General features: G+C 37.8%; 1 protein-coding gene across 4 annotated transcripts in view; it reads left to right on the top strand.

Moving 5' to 3' along the window:
- heph (polypyrimidine tract-binding protein 1 heph) overlaps positions 1-27,539 on the top strand; it is a 604,630-nt gene that overhangs the window by 200,755 nt on the left and 376,336 nt on the right. For 2 of the 4 annotated variants that reach the window (XM_069847359.1, XM_069847360.1), the window contains exon 2: positions 4,340-4,436. The exons of the other annotated variants lie outside the window; for them this stretch is intronic. In XM_069847359.1, coding sequence (XP_069703460.1) covers positions 4,365-4,436 — 72 coding nt within the window. In that variant the 5' untranslated portion in view covers positions 4,340-4,364. The remainder of the gene's footprint in view (positions 1-4,339; positions 4,437-27,539) is intronic. 4 annotated transcript variants of the gene reach the window in all.

Genomic DNA, 27,539 nt, shown 5'->3' on the forward strand with positions numbered 1-27,539 from the left:
CTTTGCGAGATACCTTTAATACCGTGTTTCTGCTGTCAGCAGAGTTGCTAGGTTTTCTGCGAGGGAAATCGGAATATCAGAAGCTAACTTAAGACATTAGTCTTATCAACATTTTACCATAAAATTTATAGCAGTTTTCTGCAAAGTAGTGTTTGTGTGCTTTTTAATGTAATAGGCCTATTCGTCTCCGTGATAAACACTAAAATACAAAGGACACACAGTACAATGAACATTATAATTTTTTCTTTTATTAACCACGAATATGTTTTAACCATTTGCTACTAAATTAACTTTGTAACTGTTACTGCAACAGTTTCACTATCTGACGATGAATCCATGTTTAAACATAGTTTACTAAATTTTAAAACACAGCAATTGTTTACACGATATCAAAACGCTATCTTTTTTGCCACTCAACGCACTCAAAGTACACAATATTTAATAATTGTGAGAGCAGCGACCAGGGACCGAAACGGATTAATCAACAATGCGGTATAACTAGGAGAAGTAGGTATTATTTTGCGAGTTTAGTTGCCTTACGGCAATCAGCTGGGCTACCTCATAGAATTACTAAATATCCGTGGTAACTTCTATGTTTACAATGTTACCATTTGAAGCAATATATAGGCCTAAATAAAAATATCGGATAATAGGAAATACCGACATAATTTGTTTAAATAATAATCTGTAAAATCGTGTTTTTTTTTTGTCAGTCCCGACTCGCTTTAATCGGGACTCAACCAGGAAATTGGGAGAATCCCGCCTAAATTGGGATACCCGGAAAGCCTGGCTGTCAGACTTGTATCATTTTCGTAGGAACTCTGAATGTGAATATTCATAATCACGGTTAATAAAAGAATTAATGTCAACTTTTAAATTCAATCTATAGGTTAAACTGCTGCATGAAGCCAAAAAGCATTATTATTATTATTATTATTATTATTATTATTAGTAGTAGTAGTAGTAGTAGTAGTAGTAGTGGTGGTGGTGGTGGTGGTGGTGGTGGTGGTGGTGGTGGTGGTGGTGGTGGTGGTGGTGGTGGTGGTGGTGGTGGTGGTGGTGGTGGTGGTGGTGGTGGTGGTGGTGGTGGTGGTGGTGGTGGTGGTGGTGGTGGTGGTGGTGGTGGTGGTGGTGGTGGTGGTGGTGGTGGTGGTGGTGGTGGTGGTGGTGGTGGTGGTGGTGGTGGTGGTGGTGGTGGTGGTGGTGGTGGTGGTGGTGGTGGTGGTGGTGGTGGTGGTGGTGGTGGTGGTGGTGGTGGTGGTGGTGGTGGTGGTGGTGGTGGTGGTGGTGGTGGTGGTGGTGGTGGTGGTGGTGGTGGTGGTGGTGGTGGTGGTGGTGGTGGTGGTGGTGGTGGTGGTGGTGGTGGTGGTGGTGGTGGTGGTGGTGGTGGTGGTGGTGGTGGTGGTGGTGGTAGTGGTAGTGGTAGTGGTAGTTTGCAAGTTTTATTAAAAGTCTAATAAAGTATATAAATTAATAATTAAAAAAATACTACTTTTAGATGAGAGTCGCCCAGTACACGACATCGAATTAGCGAAATTCTTGCCTTCCATATTTTTTGTTATCGTTTTATAGAAAATTATCGAAATTCTATTTTCTGGAATTTGAATTAGCTGCGAAAAGATAATAATTTAGCAGCCTTTCTCAGGCAAAGATAATCACAATTATAGCATATGTGGATATAGTACGTGTACGATGATCCGAAAAGCGTTCCAGCAACATTCAGTTCTGTTTCAATCCCGTATGCGCATGCGCATAAGATGATCCATGGTTCGTACATGAACTGATACATGAACCGCTTGTTGGAACGAACTTGTTGTTATTAGGCAACTGACCGAAGACAGATCTCAACCTCAGAAGTGATACCAACATGGCACCACTTATGAGGCAACTAGGCCAGGAGATAATGGGGTAGGGTGGCTAGTTCCTTCCCTCTGTAGATATACAGTATGCAAAGTGTAAATATTAATGTGGCTTTACACATTGCAGCATTTTCTCGTTAACGTTGGCCAGTATTAAATTTCGTGTTTGTGGATGAGAAAGGAGACGAAGATAATTTTAACTGATACTTAATATCACAATTCGGTCTATAGTATTTATTTTTAATGTTGGCGCTGGGGCGCACGTCGCTCTTGCACGCAAGCGCCGGTGCCGACTGTTGGCTTAGCTCGCCACGGTCTCATGCCGATGTCATTAGAGCGACTAACGCAATCAAAGGCAAGGAAGGTATTTAAAGTTGCGCCGTGTGATAAATACCCAAGACTCGTTGATGTCAAAAGGAGCAGGATACGGGGAGCGCGGCAAGATAGCTTCATTGTGTATTTAAAATTATGGCTTTCCTCGGCGTATTCGTTTTGTCAGACGCTAGATGGTTTGATTTCTTCCTATCCGGCCGTAGAAAGTGTCTAAATTCTATCCTATCGGTATTAGACTGTTGGTATGTTATGGGGCATGTCGGGTTTCCTGTCGTTTTCATTCCACTGTTGTTCGCCTTACCCTAGCTGAGTAGTTGATATTGTTGCGAGATATTTGTTTTTTACCTGCAGTAATTTATATTGCAAGAGCAGTAGATCTTTCGTTTGTTTCGAGTGATATTTTTTTGTTGATATATTATTTCCTTTTTTACTTTCCAGTATGTAGATGTTATGTTGTCTCCTATGTTTTTTTAAACCTGTGCGTTTTGATAATTGAAGACTTCTAGTGTAAATGTAGTGTACAAGGCGTTTTACTTTTACTGTAAACACAAGAAGATTTCTTATTTTTTAAGGACCATAATCCAATCATCTCTCTTTTTTTATTGGGTTATTTTACGACGCTGTATCAACATCTAGTTATTTAGCGTCTGAATGAAATGAAGGCGATAATGCCGGTGAAATGAGTCCGGGGTCCAGCACCGAAAGTTACCCAGCATTTGCTCGTATAGGGTTGAGGGAAAACCCCGGAAAAAACCTCAACCAGGTAACTTGCCCCGACTGGGATTCGAACCCGGGCCACCTGGTTTCGCAGCCAGACTCGCTGACCGTTACTCCACAGGCCAATCATACCTTAACTCTTGTCTTAATAATTCTTCAATCAAATAGACAGTTTACAACCAGAAAATTGTATATCTCAATTTTGAGCGTTATCACTATTTACTCCCGAGATCTTCAATTGTTTCCGGCACATTCGGCGACGCTGATATAACCTCTGCAGTTGCGAGCGTCGTTAAATAAAACATAACATCTTCACTTGAGGACCGTTTTTGCAAAACTTGCTAACTGAAAAAACTAAATTTTACAGGAGAGACAAAACACTATAGTAAGCAAGTTTTGCTGTGTCTCACTTATAGCAGAAAGCAAATTTTGAAAAAAAAAAAAAACGATCACACTTTGACACGCTATAATGAAGAGAAATAACCCAATTTTACTAAGACGCTTTGAACATCATGTAGAGGCCTGTCTTATGTTAACGAATCCATCAAAATCTCAATTTTGTAAATTTTGCAGTGAGCAAGTTTTGCAAAAAGGTCATCAATTGTAAAACTTTTATGTTAAAGGTAGATACGGTAGGTATTTAACATTCCAAACTGAAATTTGTCCTACCTACCTGTGAGGTTGCCATATAGCCAAGAATAATGAAAACAAGATTACAATCGAATAAAACATGATAAGAAATAAGGAATTTTACAATATAGTGATCAATATAAAATTAATGCTGTAAAATGATAAAGAAATTGATACTAGAAAAGTAACTAAGAACGTGGAATAAAGATGATGTCGTAGGATGTAAGCGGATAGATGGCTCAGTAGCTACATCTTTAATTATGATAGTTTGTATTTTACTGATTTATAGTTTGTATTTTACTGATTTAGTGCTTTGAGGCAATGTATTACAGGTTTTGTGCAGTCAGTCGCTTTCTTTTACAGTTACATTTGCTGTAGTGTATTTCCGTAGTGGAGTGTGAACAACTTCGCTATCATTATTTTTATTGATATTTTCTTTGCTTCTGTTTTTGTTTTTTATATTTAATGTTGTCTACATGATACTATGTGTTGATGCTATTTTCTGTTTGTGAATTTTGGTAATTCATTACTCATAAGCACTGCATAAGATGAAAATCCAATGTACGTTTTTAAATGTTTGTATTACACTGGAGAGTAGAATACGTAACACGTAATGGTTGTTGTCAGATAAAGTAGTATGTAGTCTTTACTGATTTGTCATTTGTGATGTTCGTAATGGGCATCATTTACTCGCGAACCATTTGAACTGCACTTCTGCAATGTATTACTGTATATAGTCGGCAAGTCTTGCTCTTTCTTGTGCACGTGCACTGATGTTGGCTCTTGTGCCTTTGTTGCAGGTAGGTCTGATTTGCAGCATTCGTGATGAGTTGTCCCATGATTGTGCCCACCATTCCCGCAGGCTATGACATGCTGCAGCCGACGCTGGGTACCAAGGTATGTATTCGAACCTTGGTGTGTCGACCATCCGTACAGTGCCTTTGCATTTGTATTTTGATAACAGTTGCAGAATAATTTAAAGTCTGTTTGCTAAATTAGGTGGTTATTTTCCGTTTAAGCGCAACTTGAGAGTAGCGCGTCACGTACAAATACAGTCTGTCCGGGTTCGATTCTCGTCACAGAAGTGAATGTTTCTCTGTCCGATGTTTCTTGTATTTATTCTATGTTGCCTTAAGCGATGGTCTAGCGTCACTCTTTGTAAGTGTAACAAATTTATTAAAAATATTCAATAACTGTGAGAACGGAACGAACTTATTACCGTACTCCTTGAAGAAGAAGAAAATTATGATGGTGACGGCCACCACTACCAGTATTATTGTCTCTGGACAGTACTTATGTACATGTTTTGGTCTGAGGTTATTTGAACCTTTTTTCAAATAAATTTTCACTCGTATTAACAAAATATAATTACGACAAAGTACACACAAGTGAAGGATAAAATACGTACGAATTCCGTCTCTTAGTCATATACACCAGCTATTGATATGGACATTATCAGACTTAAGTGAATTCAGGTCATTGACCTCTTTCCTGACATACCACACTTCGTTCCATCTGTGCAGTAGCATTTGTTGTAATATTTAGAGAAGAAAATAAAATGTTGCTTGTTGCATTTATTGACTGCAGTGTCTCTTGAACAAAGTAAATCCAAAAACTTAGTATACATTATTCCATATTTAATGATGACCGGAGTACTGATACGGAACATTCTGCAGTCGAAAGATCATGAGTTGTTAAGCTACTAACCCGTGGTAATCGGAGAAAAATATGAAGAAACGCTATAACTATTTCTGAGAGGTGTCTCAAAAATTTAACCAGTCTGAATACGTGTATCAAGAATTTTTTTTATGTTCATTTCTTCTACATTATTCTATAATGCCCTACATTTTTCTGTAATGTCCTACATTCTGAACTATTGTGTCCTACATTTCATTGAAATAATCTTTTAACTCTAGTTCCGCAGCCCTAGTACTCGCCTGATATGATTAATGCGACTTCTTCGTCCCCCTCGCCCCCAAGATGTAATTGCATCCCAAATGTCACTTTGGAACTGTGAACTGCTCAGGGGACAGACCAGCTGTGAAGGTACTTGCAGTTGAATACTTTCAACACTAGTGTTGGGTGTGGTAAAAATGTGGTGTGTAATTTACAATAGAAAGAAGATAAGGAGATAACATTTTTGTAGTTGAGTCTATACAACATTTTATATGAAAAGTGTCGTTACTTTTTATTTAGAGTTACCTGTATATGGCCATTAATAGCTATTTCCTGAATTTTATCTCGTGCACAATTAACAGCCGCCATTACACCATGTTCTAAAGTTTGTAATTTCACCGACAGAGCGCTAGTAGTAATATCCTACAGGATGGCGAACATTTGGGGGGGGGGGAGAAAAAACCTAATTGTGATTGAAATCCAGCATTCTCCAATCTTTCCTATTTTCTGGCTTCCTCTTAGTATCCGCACATGATCTATACATTTTAATGTCGTCTATCATCTCATACCTTCTCCTGCCCCAAACTCTCCTCCCGTTCACTATTCCTTCCAATGCATCCTTCAGTAGACAATTTTATCTCAGCCAGTGACCCAGCCAATTCCTTTCTCTCTTCCTGTTAGGTTTCAGCACCATTGTTTGTTCACCCACTCTCTCCAACACAGCTTAATTTCTTCTTCTCTGTCCATTTCACACGTTCCATTCTTCTCCATATCCACATTTCAAATCCTTCTATTAGCTTCTCTTCACTTCGTCGTAATGTCCATGTTTCTACCCCAAACAATGTCACACTTCATACACAGCACTTCACTAATCTCTTCTTTAGATCTTTTTCCAGAGGTCTGCAGAAGATGCTGCTTTTTGTATTAAAAACTTCCTTTGTCATTACTTGGGCAAGGATTTTAATGCATAATAAAATACAAATAATAATAATAATAATAATAATAGTAATAATAATAATAATAATAATAATAATAATAATAATAATGCATTACGAAAATGCAAGAATGCACTATAATTAAAAATACACGTTATCCAATTACACTGGGGTATATAATAAATTCAAGATCTATCAAACACTTCACTAATTGTTGAAAAATTCACTTCTTCTAGTTCACAATTTATTAAGAAAAGGCGAACCCGAAGGACTTGTTTGAACCACTTGTTTTTCGTCTTGAATTTGTTGTAGATCTCGTTTGTGTTTCTCTCTATTCACGAGTTGATCCAAAGAAAACTTTCTTTCAGCTCCGATTCTGACGTCGCATATTTTGCAATACAATATTTCACCATCCATGCTGAATACTATTTTCCCCATACTGTGAAACATAATGATCCTTTGCAGTTGCAAAGTGGGGGATGCGGAACTCCTTATTCGTTTCATAAAATGGAGGTACAAGTCAATTTTCGTAGTGGTAAAAATAAGAAAAGTAAATTGCCTTTCATAAATGCACATTTCCTCGCGAAAACACATAAAAATACCAAATAGTATGTAACAATTGTTAAAAAAAGCACTAATATGCTATGAAATCCACAAAGAAATGCAGTATACCACAAAATCGACAGAAAATTGCAAAGAAATTCAACAACAAAGTTGGATGGATAATATCCTTTTCCGCTTGAACACATTACTGAGCAATGTATAACCCTCACCAAAAAAAATGCAAATGCATCAGAATCCTTGCCCTTGTCATTACTGCCCTCCTTTTGACTTTGTGGTACTGCTTATGGCACATACTTATTACATATAATTAATTATTACTACATAATTAAAATTGAACTAGGCCTACCAACTGTAGAGAATGGGATCTGATATGTACTTCGTAATTTTAATGAAATCATGAGACGACTTAAATTTTGAAGTGAACAATTTGAAACATTTCTATCGGACGCGAAAAGACTTCGTAAGTAAGACAGAAAAAGTAATTGTTCGTATCTCTTAAAAATCTTTGTTGTAATGTCAACATGATAAATGTTTCTGCCTTTTGTGAAAATTGAGATATTACCACGGTCTACTATATACAGTCACGAAGTTCAATACGTAGTAAATATGCATCCATAGATAGTTCCTAACCACTAGGTTCGCTAATATCGCCTCATTACAGACAATGCGAAATAGTACCGGCACAGTCCATTGTTCCTAGCACCCTCACAACTCAAGCTTCGTGACTATATATACTAGACTGTGATATTACCTTCATGTTCCCGTTAGCGAGCATTTCGTTGACTTCTTTCGCCGATCTTTACTGGTTGCGAAGGCGTGAGCTGACGACCGAATGCTCTTGAGACGTCGTTGGCGGATGGGGAAGTTTTCTTTAAATATCAATTAAATTTTCATAATTGAGTCTGTTCCCTGCGGACCACGAGTTTTATATTATGTGGAACATGGGTTAACATGGAGTTGTCCCTGGAGGCAGCAGTAAGTGGCTGCTTTTGATAACGAGACAACCTCGACTAAGAGAGACATACAGGTATAGAGTACATTTATGGTTTGTTGAATTGATCAGATTTGTTTCGCTTTATTTTAATATACTTACGTAAATGTTTTGCGTTTTACTTTGTTGTGTAAAATATAGATTAAGTAACTTAAAATGGTGCTGCGAGGGATCGATTTAAATGTTTACAGAAAAGAACAGTTTCAAAGCTCACACATCGGATTTATGAAATAAGACCATCTGCCCTTCAATAAGGGTGACCACAAGGATCCAGAAAACAAATACTGTAATATATAAGTTTACAATGAAAATATATACAATAAATTTCAAAAGAAAATTAAAGTGAATCATATTACTTGAAAAAGAGATGAAATTGCAAAATTTGAATTGAGTCATTTAGAATTTTTCTAAGGATTTTCTCAATATTGTAAAATGTGAATCCCTTTGATTTTAAAAGGTTATGGATGTATTTGGAGATGGTACCACGAACTCCAAAAAGAAGTCCGTGTACTGGCCAACGATTAGCCATGAGCTTACTAGTGAAAACGTGATTTCGACAGACGATGGCGTCTTCACAATCAGAGTTTGGCTTGGTCGGACTGATCTGTGCACCCTGTCCTGACAAGCTTCAGGTTCCATTCTCACACGAGTTCCGGATAAGCCGAAAGGCCCTGAGCCCCAAGCTATTCCTATACTTTTTGCTGGTTGAGTGGAAGGAAAGGCTTTACAGCCTTAACTCTGCCAGCTAAAATAAATTTAAATTATTATTATTATTATTATTATTATTATTATTATTATTATTATTATTATTATTATTATTATATCAGCATCACAGTCGACCTGTTTGGCGAGTTGGTATAGCGCTGGCCTTCTATGCCCAAGGTTGCGGGTTCGATCCCGGGCCAGGTCGATGGAATTTAAGTGTGCTTAAATGCGACAGGCTTATGGCAGTAGATTTACTGGCATGTGAAAGAACTCCTGCGGGATAAAATTCCGGCACATCCGGCGACGCTGATATATTAAATAAAACATAACATTTATATCAGCATCGAACACTCGTAATATCCTCAAGACTCTTCCTAGTCTGTTTTGATCATTGTATGTGGTAGATGAAATAAACGGAAGGAGGAGACAGTTGAACTGGTGTAACTCGTGAAAAACCCTCTGCAACGTCTGCTTTATCTGCCATAAATTCCACCACACCTCTCCGGGGATCGAACCCTGGCCGCCTGAATGGAAGACCAGCACGCTAGCACTTGACGCATGAGGCACAGACATGGTCCTAATTAGGGTCTATTCGTATTCTGATTTAATCTATTATGAAATTTCATATATCCTCGAATAACAGTCCCTTTCAGAGCAAGAATACTGAAAAGTATTATAGCATTTCTTGATTTACGATTTACGTTTATGATATATTTTTCTGGGTACTACTGTTCTGTCGTATCTTTTACAACATAGCGTGCAACTGTTTTGGAATATGGGTGATGATGATAAAAATGAAAATCTTGTATAAGATAATTATGAACACGATAAAGTTTACATAATTATAAACTTGGCCATAAGTATGATTTTTAGTTATTTTAACGATATACTGTATCAATTATGAGATTATTCTAGCGTTGATTGAATTGGTGAAAGCGAGAAGGCACATGGCGAGATGAGGCCGAGAATTCGTCTTACGATGTTGGTAGCGATGAAGAAGCAAATCGTCGTTGATTTTATGAAACCTCCTAAGTGACAGTACAGAAAAGATAATTTTTCAGGAGGAAGAAAAAAATTAATTAAATATCAAAAGGCCTGCACTGATCTTCGATGATGTCATTTATGTTCACCATATTCACCAACGTTTTCTACCGATTTACTTCATATTCGTATGTAGGCCCATTGATTTTTAATTAATGTTTTCTTCTTCCTGAAAAATTGTTGTATACTGCCATAGACAAGGTTTCATAAAATCAACGACGAAATATTAATTACGTTGATGAGAAGAGTGATGGTCATGTACGTTAAAGATTACGTTAATGAAGTGGTGATAATGCTGATGACATTAATGAAGAAGATGGAAAATTAAGTCGAATATGTGATGAAAATGAGTTTAAATGGATTGTGGAGTGTATGAAGAATGTCTTTGCAAGTTATGGATGCTATTCGATATCGGAATGTATCTGTGTCCCATTCCTATTTATTACATTACTCGGCTCGCTGGTTTAGTTATGATTACTACAGCTGCATTATAAAAATCTGAAGTGGATTTCCCAAGAATGGGGGTTTGTGTAATGTAAGTGTCTTGAGAGTTGAGAGGCAATAAAAGCGAACCTTGGCCCTCTCGAATAACAAAGACCGGACTTGGATTTCCTCTTTTACAGACGTTATTAAACGGTAATAGCTTCGCTCATTGATTCGAGTGGTTCGCCGTGTGGTGGCGTAGTGGCTATTACTCCGGCTAAGTTTTCCGATACGGGGGCAAAGCGGGGAGGAGTCGTTTCCGCGAATGTGAAGACAACCTCAGCACATTTGTGCAAATTATGTCGTTGAGTCTCACACGGTGATTAGGTTTGTGGTTTTAAAAAAGAGGGGGAGACGACCTTTGTCTATGCATCTGCATTGTCTCCTGCACTCTTGGGGAGAAATGGATTGCTATTTTTCAGTATTTATGTATGAAATTGTTTATGCTGCAAGTTTGAAATGACAATCTTGACTCGAAATAGATACTAGTAAAGAATATTAGTACTAAACTGAGATTTACATAGACCTGTTTCGTTATGTAGATCAGTCACATTTTTCCAAAATTTCTGCTGATAGTAAAATAGTTGCCAAAAGTACACATCGTATTTAGAGTTTGAGATGACATAATTGCGCCTTACATCAGTAGCCTATTCGTACTAAATCTGTTCCCAGTCACACTACTGATTACGATCTTGATTCACGTTGGAGGCGTTAATTTTAGCATTTTCAATGAGCGGGGAAAGCAGCAAGCTGAGCAGTTCCGAAGACATGCTCCGAAAGTACAACCCGCGACTACCAAAATACTGTAACTATAATGCTCAGTAAAAGGAAATTCCGATTACCGAAGACAAGCTGGGTGAACTGAGCCGTATGTCGCAATATCGGAAACGTACTCTTGAAGCAGGAAGAGGTTCGCTTCATTTTGTCAAGAGTCAGCTTTGCGTTTGATGGGTTTGTTGACAGCAGACTGGATGATAAGAGGTTCTGAACTGAGTAATAACAGGCATTTCCCATATTTATTCTATGTTTAATTTCCTCCCGAGTATCATTAATATTTGTTACTGTTGCTCCCAGGTATTTGAATCCATTCACTTCTTCAAAGGATAAACTTCCAATTTTTATATTTACATTTCGTACAATATTCTCGTCACGAGACAATCATATACTTTGTCTTTTCGGGGTTTACTGCCAAACCTATCTCTTTACTTGCTTCAAATAAAATTCCCGTGTTTTCCCTAATCGTTTGTGAATTTTCTCCTAACACATTCACGTCATCCGCATAGACAAACAGCTGATGTTACCCGTTCAGTTCCAAACCCTCTGTTATTCTGGACTTCCCTAATGGCATACTCTAGAGCAAAGTTAAAAAGTAAAGGTGATAGTGCATCTCCTTGCTTTAGCCCACACTGAATTGGAAGCGCATCTGACAGAAACTGACTGTTATAAATCGTGGCTATTAAAAATGTAGAAATTCTATCTGTAGATTTTTGTTGAGCAGTAGCGAAAATTTGCATCGATATCGTTTATCGTTTATCGATTATCGACTTGTCACGTTCCGGTAAGACGACCGCCACTCCCGTTGCAAATGCATTTTTTGCGTACTTGAATAAAACAAAACAAATTCTGTTACTGCTGTGCAGCGGCATTCTAGAAAACGTTTAAGATAATAATACCATCAGCTGGGCAGTGAAATTACGATTGGCACAAGGAATTTCGAACAACAAGACGTCTTTATAAGTGTAAAAGAGTTCAAAGACCGCTTGTCTCTGATGAAGAAGTTAAGTGTTCTTGTTACTTTCCAACACAGTCCAAAGAGACTGACAAGAAGGACATGTCTGGAGCTTTAAATTCTACAACCGATAGTTTGTTATAGGGGCTTCTTATCTCGTCATGGTTATTAAAGGTTAATAACTGGGAAAACTCCGTTATAGGAGGTTACTGAACTTTACCGCTGCGCTGGAGTCGTCTGAGTTTCCCTCCATTAATCTGAACCGTTGTCGCTACTGACGAGTCATCTGATGCATCACTGCTATCAGTTAAACATTCTCCGAACAAAATTATTCTCCCAGTTTCAATGTCTATTACATTAGCACTAGAAAAATATTGTTCGTTATTTTTAACGTGCTCAGCACATTTCTTCCACTTCCCTTTTCCATATTCTGCGAAAAGGCGGCGACACAATCGTTCCTTTACGTTAATAAAGCACCAATTTCTGTCACAGAAATCCAATTGAAAAGACTGGAGACAACTGACTAAACAATAAATGCTTATTTTTAAAGCATGATTGGATTTTGAAGATAAATTAATGTTTATGTACGCGCTATTGACGGACTGCGAGCAGTCAGATATAAACTTAACAGCGATGATAACTTGTTGACTTATCCTATTAACATGGTTTTTTTTTTTTCAACATAAAGCAGAATGTATTTAGACGATTTCATACACTACAACTGCACATTTTTCTCTTCAAGAAAAAAAGTTTGTCGCTGATCGTTTTTCTACTTCAAAAACATATTTTCCTACACTACAGTAGTATAAAACAAACATCAAAAGTAAGAAGTCTTACATTTGTTATAGTGCGGTGACTCAAATATCTTAAAAATCTGCAATCATTTCTCTTCAACATGTTTTTTTTTCCTTATTATAATCAGACTATTACTTTTTGAGTTATTATTAAGTATAAAAAATGCGAAAATGTTCTGCTTCATTGAAGGCCTACATAAGTAACGCCTTCTCCCGTTATTGGCTGACAATTAGAAAGGAGGAGGTGAATAGTATATTGTGTCAGTCTCTAAGATTGACGCATGACGCAACGGAGTTTTCTAGGCTATTCCCCTATAATTAGTTGATGCCTCAGTTGCGTGAAGACATTGAAAATTTCATGTAGTAACACGTTGAGGCAATACCCCATTGGTACTGGGAAATAGAGATAGTCTTGATAGAATTCTTCCACAACGCTGAATTGGTTCTTCAATAGTTTGAAACGAATCATTCACACTTTGGTCACTAAGAATCCCTGACCTAAAAGACATTATGACTTGTCTTTGGAGGTATGTAAAAGACGTGGTTTCCATTCGTCTTCTCACTAATTTACGTAACATGTGAAGTCCTATCAGAGCAGCTGTTGAATGTGTTGATGAATATACTTTTGTTATTTACGCATTTGGCAGGAATTCGACTACCACCTTAATAATTATATGGCCTGTATCACAGGATGTACATATTGACATCTTTTCGAAAGAAATTTCAAGATTGTATTTGCAAAACTATGTAAAGTGATATCTTAAGCTGTTCTATAATTTGTTGAAGTAGTTTATTTCTGTTGCAATTCCCACCCCCTGTGTGTCTGCGTGCGCGCGCGGTGCGTACGTGCTTGCAGTATATAATTGAAGAGTCCACTGCAAGAATGATGGTTGTCACTTTCTTGTCGAAAATGAACCAAGACTGTCAGTGCATAGCTTAAGACATATAGAATGTACATAGAGAGTTATATGGCATTAACACTGATAGTCATTGTCCAGTAATGATCGGAAAATCACAGTTAAGCTTTGAGCGCTAAGAATTTCAGACTTTCAATTGCTTCTCCTGAAAAATGTATCCCAAATGACAGTCATCATTCTTGCAGTGGACTCTTCAATTATACATACATACATGCAAACATACATCTGATTGTTTGTCCACATACACACCTACCTACCTAACTTAAACATTGTTTTTTTTTTTTTTTTTTTTTTTTTGCCAGCATGCCTTCCTATCGCATTTTTCATCCTAGAACTATAATTCGGGGGGTTATCGAAACTGGTCTGGATACACGGTTGGACTCCCTGCACGTGGTCATCATATCCCGAGTCTATACCTAATACCGAAGAGGACATATGGTTGTAATGCTGCACTTGAGAACACAACTCAAGACAGACTTAAAGTTCACCGTCTATGCTGCGTCTTAAACCTCGAGAGTCTCAAAGAGTGCTATACATAGACATTTCGCTAGCCCGCGCTACGAGCGTGCTAAACTAGCCCCGGCTATCGGCTGATTACTTGTCCAGGATTCATATCATATGAAGAGTCCACTGCAAGAATGATTGATGTCACTTTCTTGTCGAAAATGAACCAAGACTGTCAATGCATAGCTTAAGACATACAGAATGTACATAGAGAGTTATATGGCATTAACACTGATAGTCATTGTCCAGTAATGATCGGAAAATCACAGCGAAGCTTTGAGCGCTAAGCATTTCAAACTTTCAATTGCTTCTCCTGCAAAATGTATTCCAAATGACATCCATCATTCTTGCAGTAGACTCTTATCATATCATATCGCTAACACTGGTTTATGAATACGAAAAACGTTAGTTTGCTGATCATCCACCGGAAGCCCGCGCTAAGAATGTGAATAGTGTTTAACCTCACGTATTAAGTGTATGGAAACAGTTTTGAGAGGGACTGCTGTCAGAGATCATTTTATGTGTAGTCGTTCCCATTGGTTGAGGAGTAGAAGCTGTGGAAATGCGGACTACTGCGCTTTTGTGGTCCATTCCGCCCCTTTTCAGCAGTCCCAGTAGTTAGTACGAATTGTGGGCTGCCTCAGACAAACAACTGCCAGCATAGAACAGTCTCTTGTAAATAGACCGCGCAGAGATTTGGCACTAGGCCAAACTAATGATGAGTGAAACATAATAACATGTTATTCTAATTGCATTGCATAGAATTACACGGCCAGTTTGAGTTGGCAGGTTGAGAAGGATTTGTTCTGCACACTTCGTCTGGAGTTCGCCCATTTGGGCTCTTATTATTTACATGTTGTTAACAATCAAGTTTGTAGGATACGAATTACGTGATAAGTATATTCGGGCACTGTTTGGGTAGAAATAGGCTGTGGCTTACATTGCTGGAAGAGCTTAGGAGAAAGCACCAAAATATGCCCGAATTTGTATTGGAGTGTTTCATTGGCACTGTTTGCGTTTGGGATTTTGTATTGTACTGTGAATACATTATACGAAGAAAGTGGTATAATGCTTGCACGTATGACGTGGTGCCTCCGGAAATGAGAATCGAGAAGAGACGAGACGAGAGATGAGACCGTCCGACAAGAGCTCACTGCGAAATGGAAGAATAACACTGCGTAATGGAGCCAGAAGCACTACAACTTTGAGAGGTCCGGGGTTCCTTCGTCTTATCCTAGTTTTATGAACTGCAGAGTTTACGTAAGAACTATTGGTATGTTTAGATTTTAAATATAGATTAGCATGATTATTTGGGATGTTACATTTTAAAGCCAGAAATATGTCAGCTTTTGACTTTGTGACCTCTTCTGAATATCTAAATTTCGAGTTAGGTGATTTGTACTAGTTTCTGGTCTCTCATACGAATGTTACGATCATCCGCTTCTCATTCGGACTGAGTCTCTTCCTGATTGTAAGTCGTACATGTTGCATCATTATACTGCATAAATCCATGAACCGCATATGTTTTCTCAACTATCTTTGACTAGTTATTATTTCAGTAACAATGTTTTATTGATATGAAAGGGATAGGGAGCAGTAGTGAATTATTTAGAAGAGATGCAAATTGGACTTCTCCATTGCTGATAATGTGCAAGGAAGTTCCCTTATTTAAAATACTGACATAACTTTGTCTTCAGGTGTACGAAAATTGGGATTATAAGGGTATTCTGCTTATTTGAGCCTTTTGAAACTGCTAAATATGCGGACTGGCTCTCCTCACTTCATTTTTGTTCACCTAAAGACGAAGATACAGTGAGTCTTCTAAATATTATGATGTCCATTTTATTAACATTATTATTATTTATACTTCTTCTTATCCGTTTTGATTTAGGACTAAGTCTTACTTCTTACTAGGTATGGGAGATAAATTCGGAATTGACTGTTATACTATATAAAAATGTAACCTCCCCTCGTCCTTACATTCCCCTTGTTCTCCTTGTATTCCCCGTGTTCTCCTTTTATCCCTCTGCTCCCCGTATTCCCCTTGTTCTCGTACTTCCCCTGTTATCCTTGTATTTCCCGTGTTGTCCCTGTTCCTCCATATTCTCTTGTATCTCCCTGCTCCGTGCAGTCCCCGTGTTCACTCTGTATTACCTTTGTTTTCCTTGATTTCCTTATATTTCCCTTGTTCTTCTAGAGTTAACCACTAGACCATACCTGCACAAACAGCGGAGCGGGAGAGCTGTATTTACCGCTCGCCGAAACGGAGAGGAAGATACGTCAGAATGACATAGACTTGCTGTAGGTAGAGGGAAACGACCACTCAGCTATCTAGTGGAGTGCAGTGTGTACGCCTATTCTCAGTAACTGTTTCACATTGCTTACCTACTGCTACAATACAGCATGGAGGAATCTAAGAGACGGAACATAACATTTAACATTTAACGTTTTACAGCTCGAACTTATTGATCTTCAATGTGACCTAAGGGCTAAAGATCGTTTGAATAATACTACTAGCCTGGTTGAGTTTTACAAGACAAAACATTAGCAATAATATCCACAACTACACAGGCTGGCTGTGAAAATGATTGCTATGTTTGGCTCAACATTTATATTTGTGAGCAACTGTTTTCTATAATCAACTTTAATAAAGGCAGACATCGAACATCTGTAACTGATGTTTTATTACGATAAGTAGGCTACTGTTCCTTTCAGCTGCCAACAGCATAAAACCTCGTTTTGGTGCACTGATAAATAAAAATATAACAAATAATATTGTACATTTAAGTAGTTATAAAATTTCTATTATTTCTGTAAAATAAATATTTCTTTATTAATTAATAATAGTCCAAGATAGTTGTGCAAACACTGAACGGGAATTCATTTCATAAACACTCGTAATAGTACTTCTTTTTGCGTATATTTTGTACGAGATTACCCCTTCTTCCAGTCCACCTTTATACAGAGCGCAGCTAATATCTGCATTCCGCTCATGAGCAGTGAGCAGGCTCGGAGAGCGCAAACCTTGTGCAGGCCTGCACTAGACCATCTAAAATGGCGATAGAAAGATAACAGGTTTAACTAAAACAGTGGGAGAAAATCGACTTATGAATCATATTATTCACGGAAAGTCTTACAGAATGTGACGGAGTTGGGCCTCCATAATTTGAAAGATGCAATATATGTATAAGAGCTATTATATTGTACGTTAGATTGCGAAATAGGAATTTCTTTTAGAATATACTTCTGCAAAAGAAAACAGTAGGAAAAGGAAAGGAGATAGCCGCGTATCTCATGAATTTGTTGCGAAGATCCCAGATAAGTACATCCATTACTTAAATTGAGGAGCTTAGTTTAGCGTGCACTGAAACGCTTGTCACGTCGTCCTACGACCGATGTTCTCGAATTATTGTTATTGAAACGTCTACTTCGGACGTGAGCAGTCTGAACAGCCGTTATCCATTCCACCAATTCCACAAAATGTCTCATTGTGCAATAGTGCCAACCGAGAAGGTGAGGTACAGTAGATAATGTCGAGAGCTGTTATGGAGTACGACTGACTGATAATTAGAACAAGTAAGCTATTATGTTTACGATTAGAGCGTCGCTTTTCCATGTCGTAGACTCGAGTTCATATCCTGAGCCCAATGGAAATCGTATTATATTAAGGCGATGTCAGCTATTTCCTTAGGGATACTCTTTGCATCGCTACCATAATTCATCAATTTTCCGGTACCGACTGTTGTGACAGCATATGAGAAATTCCGGACTAGACGATATATCTTCAGACAAATGAGACAATTTCCGAGAAGTTTTAGTAGAAAATTAATATCAGAGGCGTACGGAATATTTTCTGAGAATGAAAAGTAGGCTATCTGAAAGTTTACTACAGTAGAGCTTGGTTAACGTGACATTAAATAATTATTGTAATTATTGGACAATTCTAATGTTTATTCCCCTCTAAAATCCTTTTAAAATCAATGTTAAAAATTCACATTTAATTCGAATTTTCGAAGCCTACACTTTGATAATTCGAAGTCAGGACTTCATTGGTTTCAACTAAAATGGTGTAGTATCTATGTGGATTGCCCCCTGAGCACGAGTATGTAACTTACTCTTTCTGGGGATGCTAGAGTGTTTTTATATAAAAAACAGTATGTATCTTTCTTCTGGCAATAAAGTATTATTATTATTGTTATTATTATTATTATTATTATTATTATTATTATTATTATTATTATTATTATTATTATTAGGAATTGTACAGAAAACTTGAAAGATTCCCATGGCAATCTCAGTTATTGTTGCAAGAATTGAAATTATGCTCTTAAATTTCATAATGATCGGCAGACAGTCAGAAAGATAAAGGTCGTTGCTGCTGTTAGCAGATTTCGTATCATTATCCAATGAATGACAGCAGTTAATGCCCTGACACACATACTCATGCTTGTTGATCATTTTGCTCGTATAGTCTTAAGAGTTATAATGCAAGAGAGAGAGAGTGTGCGCGTGCGCGTGTGCGTGTGCGCGTGCGCAAGTCGGTCGACTTAGTTATTGCGTTCCGTGAATTGTTAGGCATGAACGCAATAGAAGTCTTGTTGATTTTTCTGTGCATGTTCCAACTTTTCGTCATGCAAGAAGGAGTGTATGGGTGCACTTGCGACATGTATTATGTAGGCTACGTTATTTTTAGTAGAAAATGATAGACATCAGATATGGATAAAATGTGCAGCATGTAAGGTAAAATACATTGTACATTTATTACTCATTACTGTTCGGTATGCGGATATATGATTCTTTTAATTACTGGTATGAATAAAATAAAAAAATAAGTAAGTAAATAAATAAATAATTTTTTTTAACTCGAATTTGGGATATTTCAAATTTTTTTGGAATTTCCCTTCGAGTTCGGATTCTGAGTACACTGTATTCGATCCAAGAGGTTAGTTGAATTCAAATTCTGTTCGAAGAAGTTACCTGGTTGAGATTTTATCCGGGATTTACCCTCACTCTCATTAAGGGCAAATGCTAGGTAACTTTCGGCGCTGGACCCTGGACTCATTTCGTTGGCATTATCACCAGACAGCGGATTTTCGGTCCCTATACAACTGCGACTAGACATTGTACGGAGGAAGCGTAGCATTGTGTTCAATGATCTCCCTGCAACTGACGCACACCTAACGTTCTGTTTCGGGACCAAAAATTCGTTATCACCGTCATCTCTCTCAGACGCTAGATAATCATAGCAGTTGATAAAGCGTCGTAAAATAGCTAATTAAAAAAATTAGTTGAAGGTAGACGATTCAAAATATGCTGAAAATATAACGGGGACTTCTTACGTGACCAGCTCTTGATCCGAAAACAGTTCAGAATAAAAATATATCTGTTCAGAAATCATTCGAAGACGCACAACATAAAATTACGTGTATTAGACTGCTATCCAGCGATTGTTGATGGATGTTAATTACCCTTTGTGATTTGTTATTACGCTGTGGTTAAGAGCATAATCTCGTTTCTTTCACAACCATAACCAAACTATTTCAGCTAGCACTCGTGTTTCGGGAAATCAAAGCAGCAGTGTGGGTTGGTTGAAGTAATACATGCAATTCTTACTTAAATGTGTGTTTGTAACAAATGCTTATTTAGAACTGAAAGTATCATAGGAGGTAGGTTTTGAATCTGATGAGTGATCCTGTCGGGTGCAGATGCACTCTGAGGGGTCGGGGTGCTCATAACAGTTCCCTCTCGACATACAGCCCTCGTTTTTGTTGGTTTAGAAGCTGTTCCGACCCCCCGGTGCCGCCCCATGAGTGTTAAGAGGGGTGGCGCGGCAGCTGTTAATTCTGTGCCTCCTAGATTGTGGACTGTGATAGAAATTGGAACAGAGAACGTAGAAGTTCATATATGTGATCTTCAGCTGCGTGTTGGCGCTCCCAGTAAACAAAGATGATATATCGTTCTTGAAGACTTCTTTTCACTCTGCGCACCTTCTTGCCTCCTGTACTTCTTTATTGTCGGATTAGTCGCGACCTTGGCCCACAACGATTCGGTCAAATGAATTAGGCTAGTTTCGCCATGTATTGCACGAATATGAGAGCTGGAAAGAGCGTCTGTTGGGTTAGCGTGCCTCCATCTTTTTTTTTCTCGCAAATTTGTAGTCGATGTGTTGGAAATTCCGTTGTTCTGTAATTGCATGAAAAGTAAATGAAATAAAACTGAAATACAAAAAATCAGAGACGAATGAAATATAACCAATCAACAAACCTACGTTATTTATGGAATACTTAAGTTCACAGTGGGGCTTTCGTTCCATTATTGTTTAATTATACCATATTAAACTGCTGGCTGGATTGCTGATTTAGTATCCAGAACATCGGATCAATTTGCAAATCAGTGGACACCAGCTGAGCTGCTCTTTACGAAGCAGTGTTGCACTCCGCAGACTGGCCGTCTTAGGACCGTATTCATAAACGAGACTTTGGATTAAGACTTCTGAAAGTCGACTTTCGTAGTAAAGTTTAACTTCGTTAAAAGTCCTATTCATAGACAATGCTTCTGAGACTTTGACTTTAACTTTGGTAAGTCGAGATTTCACGATCTTGTTCTAATGTTGGCAATAAAAATCACTGCCTTATAAACGATTTAAATTAATAGATAGTTGACATAGAGTAGGTATTGCCACAATCAAAGCCATCTTTTGAGTCGCAAAGGTGGTCACAAATCATTGCAACAATTGAACATCGGTAAATGTTAAGCGATTGTTAACCGTTCTTGCAGCTTTACATAAGAATAATAAATTATTCAAGGGCTTAGTGTGAAACTGAGTACAAAAATTGACATTTTTAGGTCTTTACACCAATCGATAATAATTATTTTGTTGTTCTACTTGGCCACAAAAATCGTGACTCAGTTCGAACAGTCTTGTATATAACACAATTCGTAACTACAAAACATGATGGTAGACTTCATATGAAATAGTATTGCCTGTTAAGAATAAAACATCGATTGTAGTTACATTAGTTCCACATTAAGCTCTCAAATTATTTCACTGTAAAATAATTTTATTCTGAAGATATAGAAGATAAGAAGATGCCACCAATGACAGACTATGAAAGAGACATATTATCCTGCTGTCAGATGGCATAGTTATTCCCTGCTTGTCTGCAGAAACTACTTAAATTTTATTTGAAATCAATATGCAGAAAATATTATGGCGATAGCAGGATTATAAATTAAGTGCATATCCAACTGTATAACCTATTCTTTATAGAATTAAATAGGCAAAATCAATATTAAGCTATCAGTCCTTACCGGTACCTGTAGCGTAAAATCGCGATGAAGTAAGTTGTATTATTTATTGGTGGAACAGACAATCCTTTTTGATTGTTCATCAATGAAAGTTGAAACATGACGAGGTATTTATTACTGTCTGTTTATCAAATCTGTACCTTGATTTTAATTTATAATCTATAATAATAGGCAAAGGAACATAAGCAGCTTTAATAATCTCCTGGATGTCCTCAATATTCTCGAAAAATTCAATAATTTTCCAAATATCAGCCATTTTCCTTATACGATGAAAGAGTAATGGAACGGAGAAAAATTCTCTCCGGCGCCGGGATTTGAACCCGGGTTTTCAGCTCTACGTGCTGATGCTTTATCCACTAAGCCACACCGGATACAACTCCGACGCCGGTCAGATGACGCAGAATATCTGCATGGAAATATCATATGTACTTCGGTACACAAAAAAAAAATAAAAAAAAAAATAATAATAATAATAATAATAATAATAATAATAATAATCATTTTCCTTATGTTCACGAGCGAAAGTCAAAGTCAAAATCTAGATTTTCGGCGACTTCGAAGTAAAGTAACGATTGAAGTTTACTTTCGTCAAAGTGTCGACTGTGAATAGGAAAATGGTGACTTTGTACTTTCCAAAGTCAACTTTGGTCCAAAGTCTCGTCTATGAATACGACCCTTAGTGACAGTTTCGCCTGCTCAGTTCTAAAATGTGAGGTAAGACGGAACGCGGAAGAGGACACTGTCATGGTTCTTTTTGTTAGTTTTGCATTCAGTTCTCGCGAAACACACATGAAACGAGATGTAAGAGGAAATTTTAATTTTCTCTCCGTAGTATTAACATTTGAGCGTATTTTATCATCTTGTAGGCGATCTTATAACTGGAGTCAGGAGCAGCATAAAATATAAACAACGTAGCGCCTTAGCCCATATCAGCAAACGCACGGTCTTTTCTCTGTCCTTTCTCTCTCCACTTATTGTGAAGAAAGTATTATAGGTGCAAATACAATTTAATAAGAAATACGCTAATTGGATAATGATACACCAGTTGGTGGTAAGACGCAAAAATCAAAGAGTTTGGTGTGTGATCAAGCACGAAGGACATTGGGGGTGGTGTGTAGGAATACACGGTGATTTCCGAAATTTAATGGATGACGGACGTATTGACTCCATTCAGTGAATGAAAGAGACAACTTTAGCCAATTCATGCAGGGAAATGGAAATGCATCATTTAACACTTGAAGGGTTTGCGGGAAAAACGATAAATGTCACAATTCTGTTAAGGTTGATGTCATTATCTAATTCAATGGATCACTACGAAATTTAGTGTTCTTACGAAAACTGGTAAAAAGGAGAATTACCACCATGAATACAGTAATCCTTTCCTTTATTTTCTATAGAAACAGCAAAACATCTTGCAGTTATAGACTCAATTAGATCATTATCTAATCCTTTACAGAAATGTGACATTCATCGTTTTTCCCGCAAACCTTTCATTTCTGAAGATATCCGATGAGCATGAGTTTTTAGTCATGAGTTATGGGATTATGAACAATTTTTTCTCTAGTTTGAAATCTTTATCTCTGTTTATAGAAGAAATAGTAAGAGAGTAAACATTATAGATATGTTAAGTAAATTATACACACTAAATCGGCTCTGTTGCTGTGTTCGTTAAATTTCGCGAGGCATGCATCAAAGGAGGAAGTCGTTAGTTCAACATATTCTTTTGTTTGCAAAGCGGAGAGTTGGATATTGCTCTCCTCAAGATGTTCGAAGAAATATTATGTAGTAAGGGATACTTGAGTAATAGTGTAAAATACTATATTAATTTCATTCTTTTTATATGGTAGGGAGAGATGATCTCTTTTTAGCAGAACATTTTCAGTAGACCTATCGCTATTTTCGTAAATGAAGTTGTGCGTTTCTTTGAGAGTAAATGGGAAGATTAATCCGACGCATTGGAAGGAACATGCCATTTGAAGGAAAATAACGGGCAACAGTACTTCTGTGCAACATTGAGACCGGGAGATGGATGGACCCAGTTGTGAAGTCGTGCTTTGATTTCAAATTTAATTTTTTTGTCACTGAGTGAGACGCATAGTAAAATTACATGTCATTTAGGAAATGTTCGAGTCCAAGACTATCTTCCGACCAGATAATATTCATAACAGCAGTCTGTGTGACACTTCCGGAGCCCGGGTTCGATCCGGGACGGGTCAGTTTCCACGTGGCACATGGTGCCCTCCTCCAAGTTAATATCGTCGCGGTGTCGTTGTCAGGTGCGTAACAAATTACCTGTTGATAGCGCGCTGTTTCATTCCCCGCGCGGGGGTGCTTCTAATGATTTGCACCCCGCCGCGCGTCCGCCCCATTATATGGCGACACAATAAATGATATCACTTATCATCCTCCTGCGGGGGTGACGTCATCCGATCCAGAGCAGCAGGGGCTTCTGGGAAATTTCGAGAAATTCTGCTTCTGTGCATCAACGCTCCCAGTAAGTCGTGGTGGATGCCCCGAACTGCTATCGCGCCAGGTAACGTTGTATAATTATCTCCCCTGATCCATGGTATGCGCGTCGTGTAATAAAACTTAACTTCATTCTGGTACGGAGCCAAATTGTATTGCAGTGTGTTTAACTGTAAGTTCACATGCGGACCTCGTGTTTCACACTCTTGTTTTTTCCGTTCTTCATATTTTTCAACATTAGGTAACTTATTAATTGCAATTTTCCCTGCGGTTTATTATCATTGACCATTCTGAATATGGAACAAGAGGACTGCAATGATAGGCACCAGAAATGTAACCAACACTACCATAACAAAACTATAATTTTCCTGTTTTCATCGACTTTTAAGTAAGTGTCCGGCTTTGGCAGCGGGTATTGTAAAATATCGCCCGTTTCGTAGTTAGGGAGAACTACATCGTATGTGATCTGTTGAACTGACAACACTAAGTCAGCGTTTCTCAAACTATGGTCCGCGGACCACCTGTGGTCCTCGAGTCCTGAGCTTGTGGTCCTTCAAAAAAGACAAAAGAAAAAATAAAATTCAAACGAATTGCGTATCACGCTATAGCTGAAACTAGAGTTTGGAAATGACACATGGCAATCGCATTTCACTTTTTCTCCCAATACTGATATTTTAAGAAATTTCTTACCCTACCCGACTACCCACTTCCCACTCTACTTTCATCAACAAAAGAGGGATTTAAAGCACTATGAACGTGGCGTTTTTCGTCATCTTTTCCCTGCACATCTGGCGTCGAGCCTGAAACCCAGCCAGGGACCACCCGAATTCATAACAGAGGATCAAAGTACCGAAACTTTTCATGTATTGATGACTTTCTTCATAGTTTTTCCGACATTCAGTCTGCACATTGAAATGGGCACGTACTGTACGTCGTACACCAATAACAGAACGTGCCAAATTGCATCTTTACGTGTTGAAAATCGGGTATGTTTCTGTATTAATTTCTTTATTTGCTTTTCCAGATGACTACATAAGAAATTTTAGACTCTATTTTAAAATCCGACAGGTTTATTTTTACACTTGGGGTGTTTCGTCTCTTAAGTGCCGTTTCAATTTCGCGGGTTTCATATACTCATTTAAAGCACTTCGTAACAAACAACGCACCGAGGTTTTTGTTCACTCTCATTGCCACACCAAGTAAATCCAAGTTCCAAATAACTCTTGTCATATTTACGAAAGTATTTTTTTAATAGCTACCACTAGGACTAGATATTCCTTTAATGGCACTATAATGAATATACTTCTTTACACTTTACACACAGCTTCTGAACCATTAGCACTGCCTAAATGAAGGATATCATCATGTTTCTTTCTTTTCAAAGATCCGGATCGAAGCCAGTTTTCCATTATTTATAATGGGCACTATTTAACAGAAACATGGACAACTACTAGCGTGTACCAGTAACTACTAACAGGCAAGCGATGAATCAAGAATGCACAGAATTTGTTATAAGTTGTGATTGGCTACAAAAAATATAATTGGAAAGGTATTTTTAATTAATTAATTCTATTTTAAAATATAAGTATACTGGTATTAAAATATGCTACAATAATGATAAATTCGCTTTCGAAGGCAACAAGATTAAGGTGGTTCGCGGAACTGTTCTGACTTTAAAAAGTGGTCCCCACTTCAAAAAAGTTTGAGAAACGCTGCACTAAGTGATATACATAGGCTACCTTTCTAAAGGCCATCGTTGAGACGACATTATTTTTGTAAATTATTGTATTTAAAAATGCTTGTCTGTAAACAGACAGACGTAAAGTGACGCTTTACACATGTGAACGTGGAAAACTGCCTTTTATGCTAGCTGTATATTCAGACTATTTTGGACATTCTGAACTACTATTCGTACGACTGACAGGAACCGAATGAGCAAAGTTTGAAGTTCGTAATGTTTAGTTCACGAGAGGCTTTTGTCGTTCGAAGTATGGCTCAGGGCTCGCATCGAGCTGTTGTGTTCTCCTTGAGCTTCGAGAATTAACTCGGGATCTCGCGCTGCCATTTTAAGTGTGTTTGGTATCGTTTTCTTATTTTCAGTAATTTGTATTGGCATCTGTTAGAGAGAACGTGAGTCGATTGCTGCTACAATACGTTTCTTTGTAGCCGCAGGGAGCGGGCAAATTGAAAACCGATGCAGAAGAAACCACCGCACCTGCATCCGGCGTTTCATTCACATATAGGTTATGTCATTAGGATTTTCCATTAATATGTTTCAGAATGTAGGCTATGTGAGGCGTGCTAGAAGGCTTAGCGCGTTCAAAATTGCTGGCGATTCTCTCTTATCATGGATAATGATTTTATGATCAAGAATTTTAAAGCCAGGGATTTTCATAATGCGAGATAAATTATCTTAATGAAAGTTACCCTGAAAACATATGAAATGGGTATGGCCTTGAATGTCAGCTGCAGTGTTGGTTGCTGTTGAAGACAGATTCTATGGTAAAATTGAGAGTTCAATATTTAAAAGCCAGACGTCGATTGAATTTCATGAATTCTGCGTGTGTGTCAGTATTGAATTCCATTTCAGAGATGAGGACTTTTGTAAAGATGATACTCTTTATCCCGATGTTAGAGTAGGAGACAAGGTCCGTATGTTAAGTACAGTAAAACTCCAATTATCCGGATCACGTTTCAGGACAGTTTGAAATTGTTTATTCAAAGAAAGTTAAATATGTTTAGATTTTTAATGTCGTGTTCTGTACTTCCACACATGAGTAAAGTTCTGTTCTGTATGGAATATGAAAAGTTCTTATAATTTTAATCCATTTAAAATTCTATTTTGTTTGAATATGTGTAACTTTGTTTATTGCAAACTGTAGCCCTATAGTCATTTTGCAATTTTAATGCTTACTGTTGTTTCTAGACTCTTTTCATTTTCGACCCAATTATCCGGATTCCTTCATATCCTGATTATACTACCGCCTATTAGTCCGTATAATTGGAGTTCTACTGTATTTGTCTTTTATAGAGAAATTAACTAGATGTAATTGCACATTTGTAAAATAAGTACTTCACGTGACTTAAAAAATACAAACAATCCGTTGAGCGAAAGCCATGGAGGGTCGAGACCTACCAGAGAACAGCTGGCTTCACATCCACACGCTTCACTAGAAGTGAACAATAGTTCAACTAGTATGGATGTAACGTGTGGTTAGTATGAAAATCCTGCAGCCATTATAGTTGGCTTCCGAAACCGAATTTCGCTACGCACTATAAATTGATTACAGTATTCAGTATTGGATGGGCATCGATAATTTCTTTCCCATGAATACTGGAACTAACGCTCATTTCATAATTTTAGTCCGGGCATGACACCCTACGGTATACCACGCACCTAAGGCGCGGGACAATGTTGCCAACACGGTGGTTTATCCAGTAAATATAGTTTTTTTTTTGTTCTGTCAGCGGCTAAAATTCATTAAACAGCGGGCAGTGGGAAATCTAGTTTATTTCAATGTCTGTGGAAATTTTTAGTGATTTTGCAATAATTAATTGAGGACGTAGCTGCAATAAGGGCCCATACTCCAAAATGCTGTTCTGAGATATATAGAGTTGAAATTTTTAAAAACAGTACAGGGCCTATAAAATATATTAAAATAAACAG

Source organism: Periplaneta americana, chromosome 15, assembly GCF_040183065.1.
Source record: "Periplaneta americana isolate PAMFEO1 chromosome 15, P.americana_PAMFEO1_priV1, whole genome shotgun sequence".
Lineage (NCBI taxonomy): Eukaryota > Metazoa > Arthropoda > Insecta > Blattodea > Blattidae > Periplaneta > Periplaneta americana.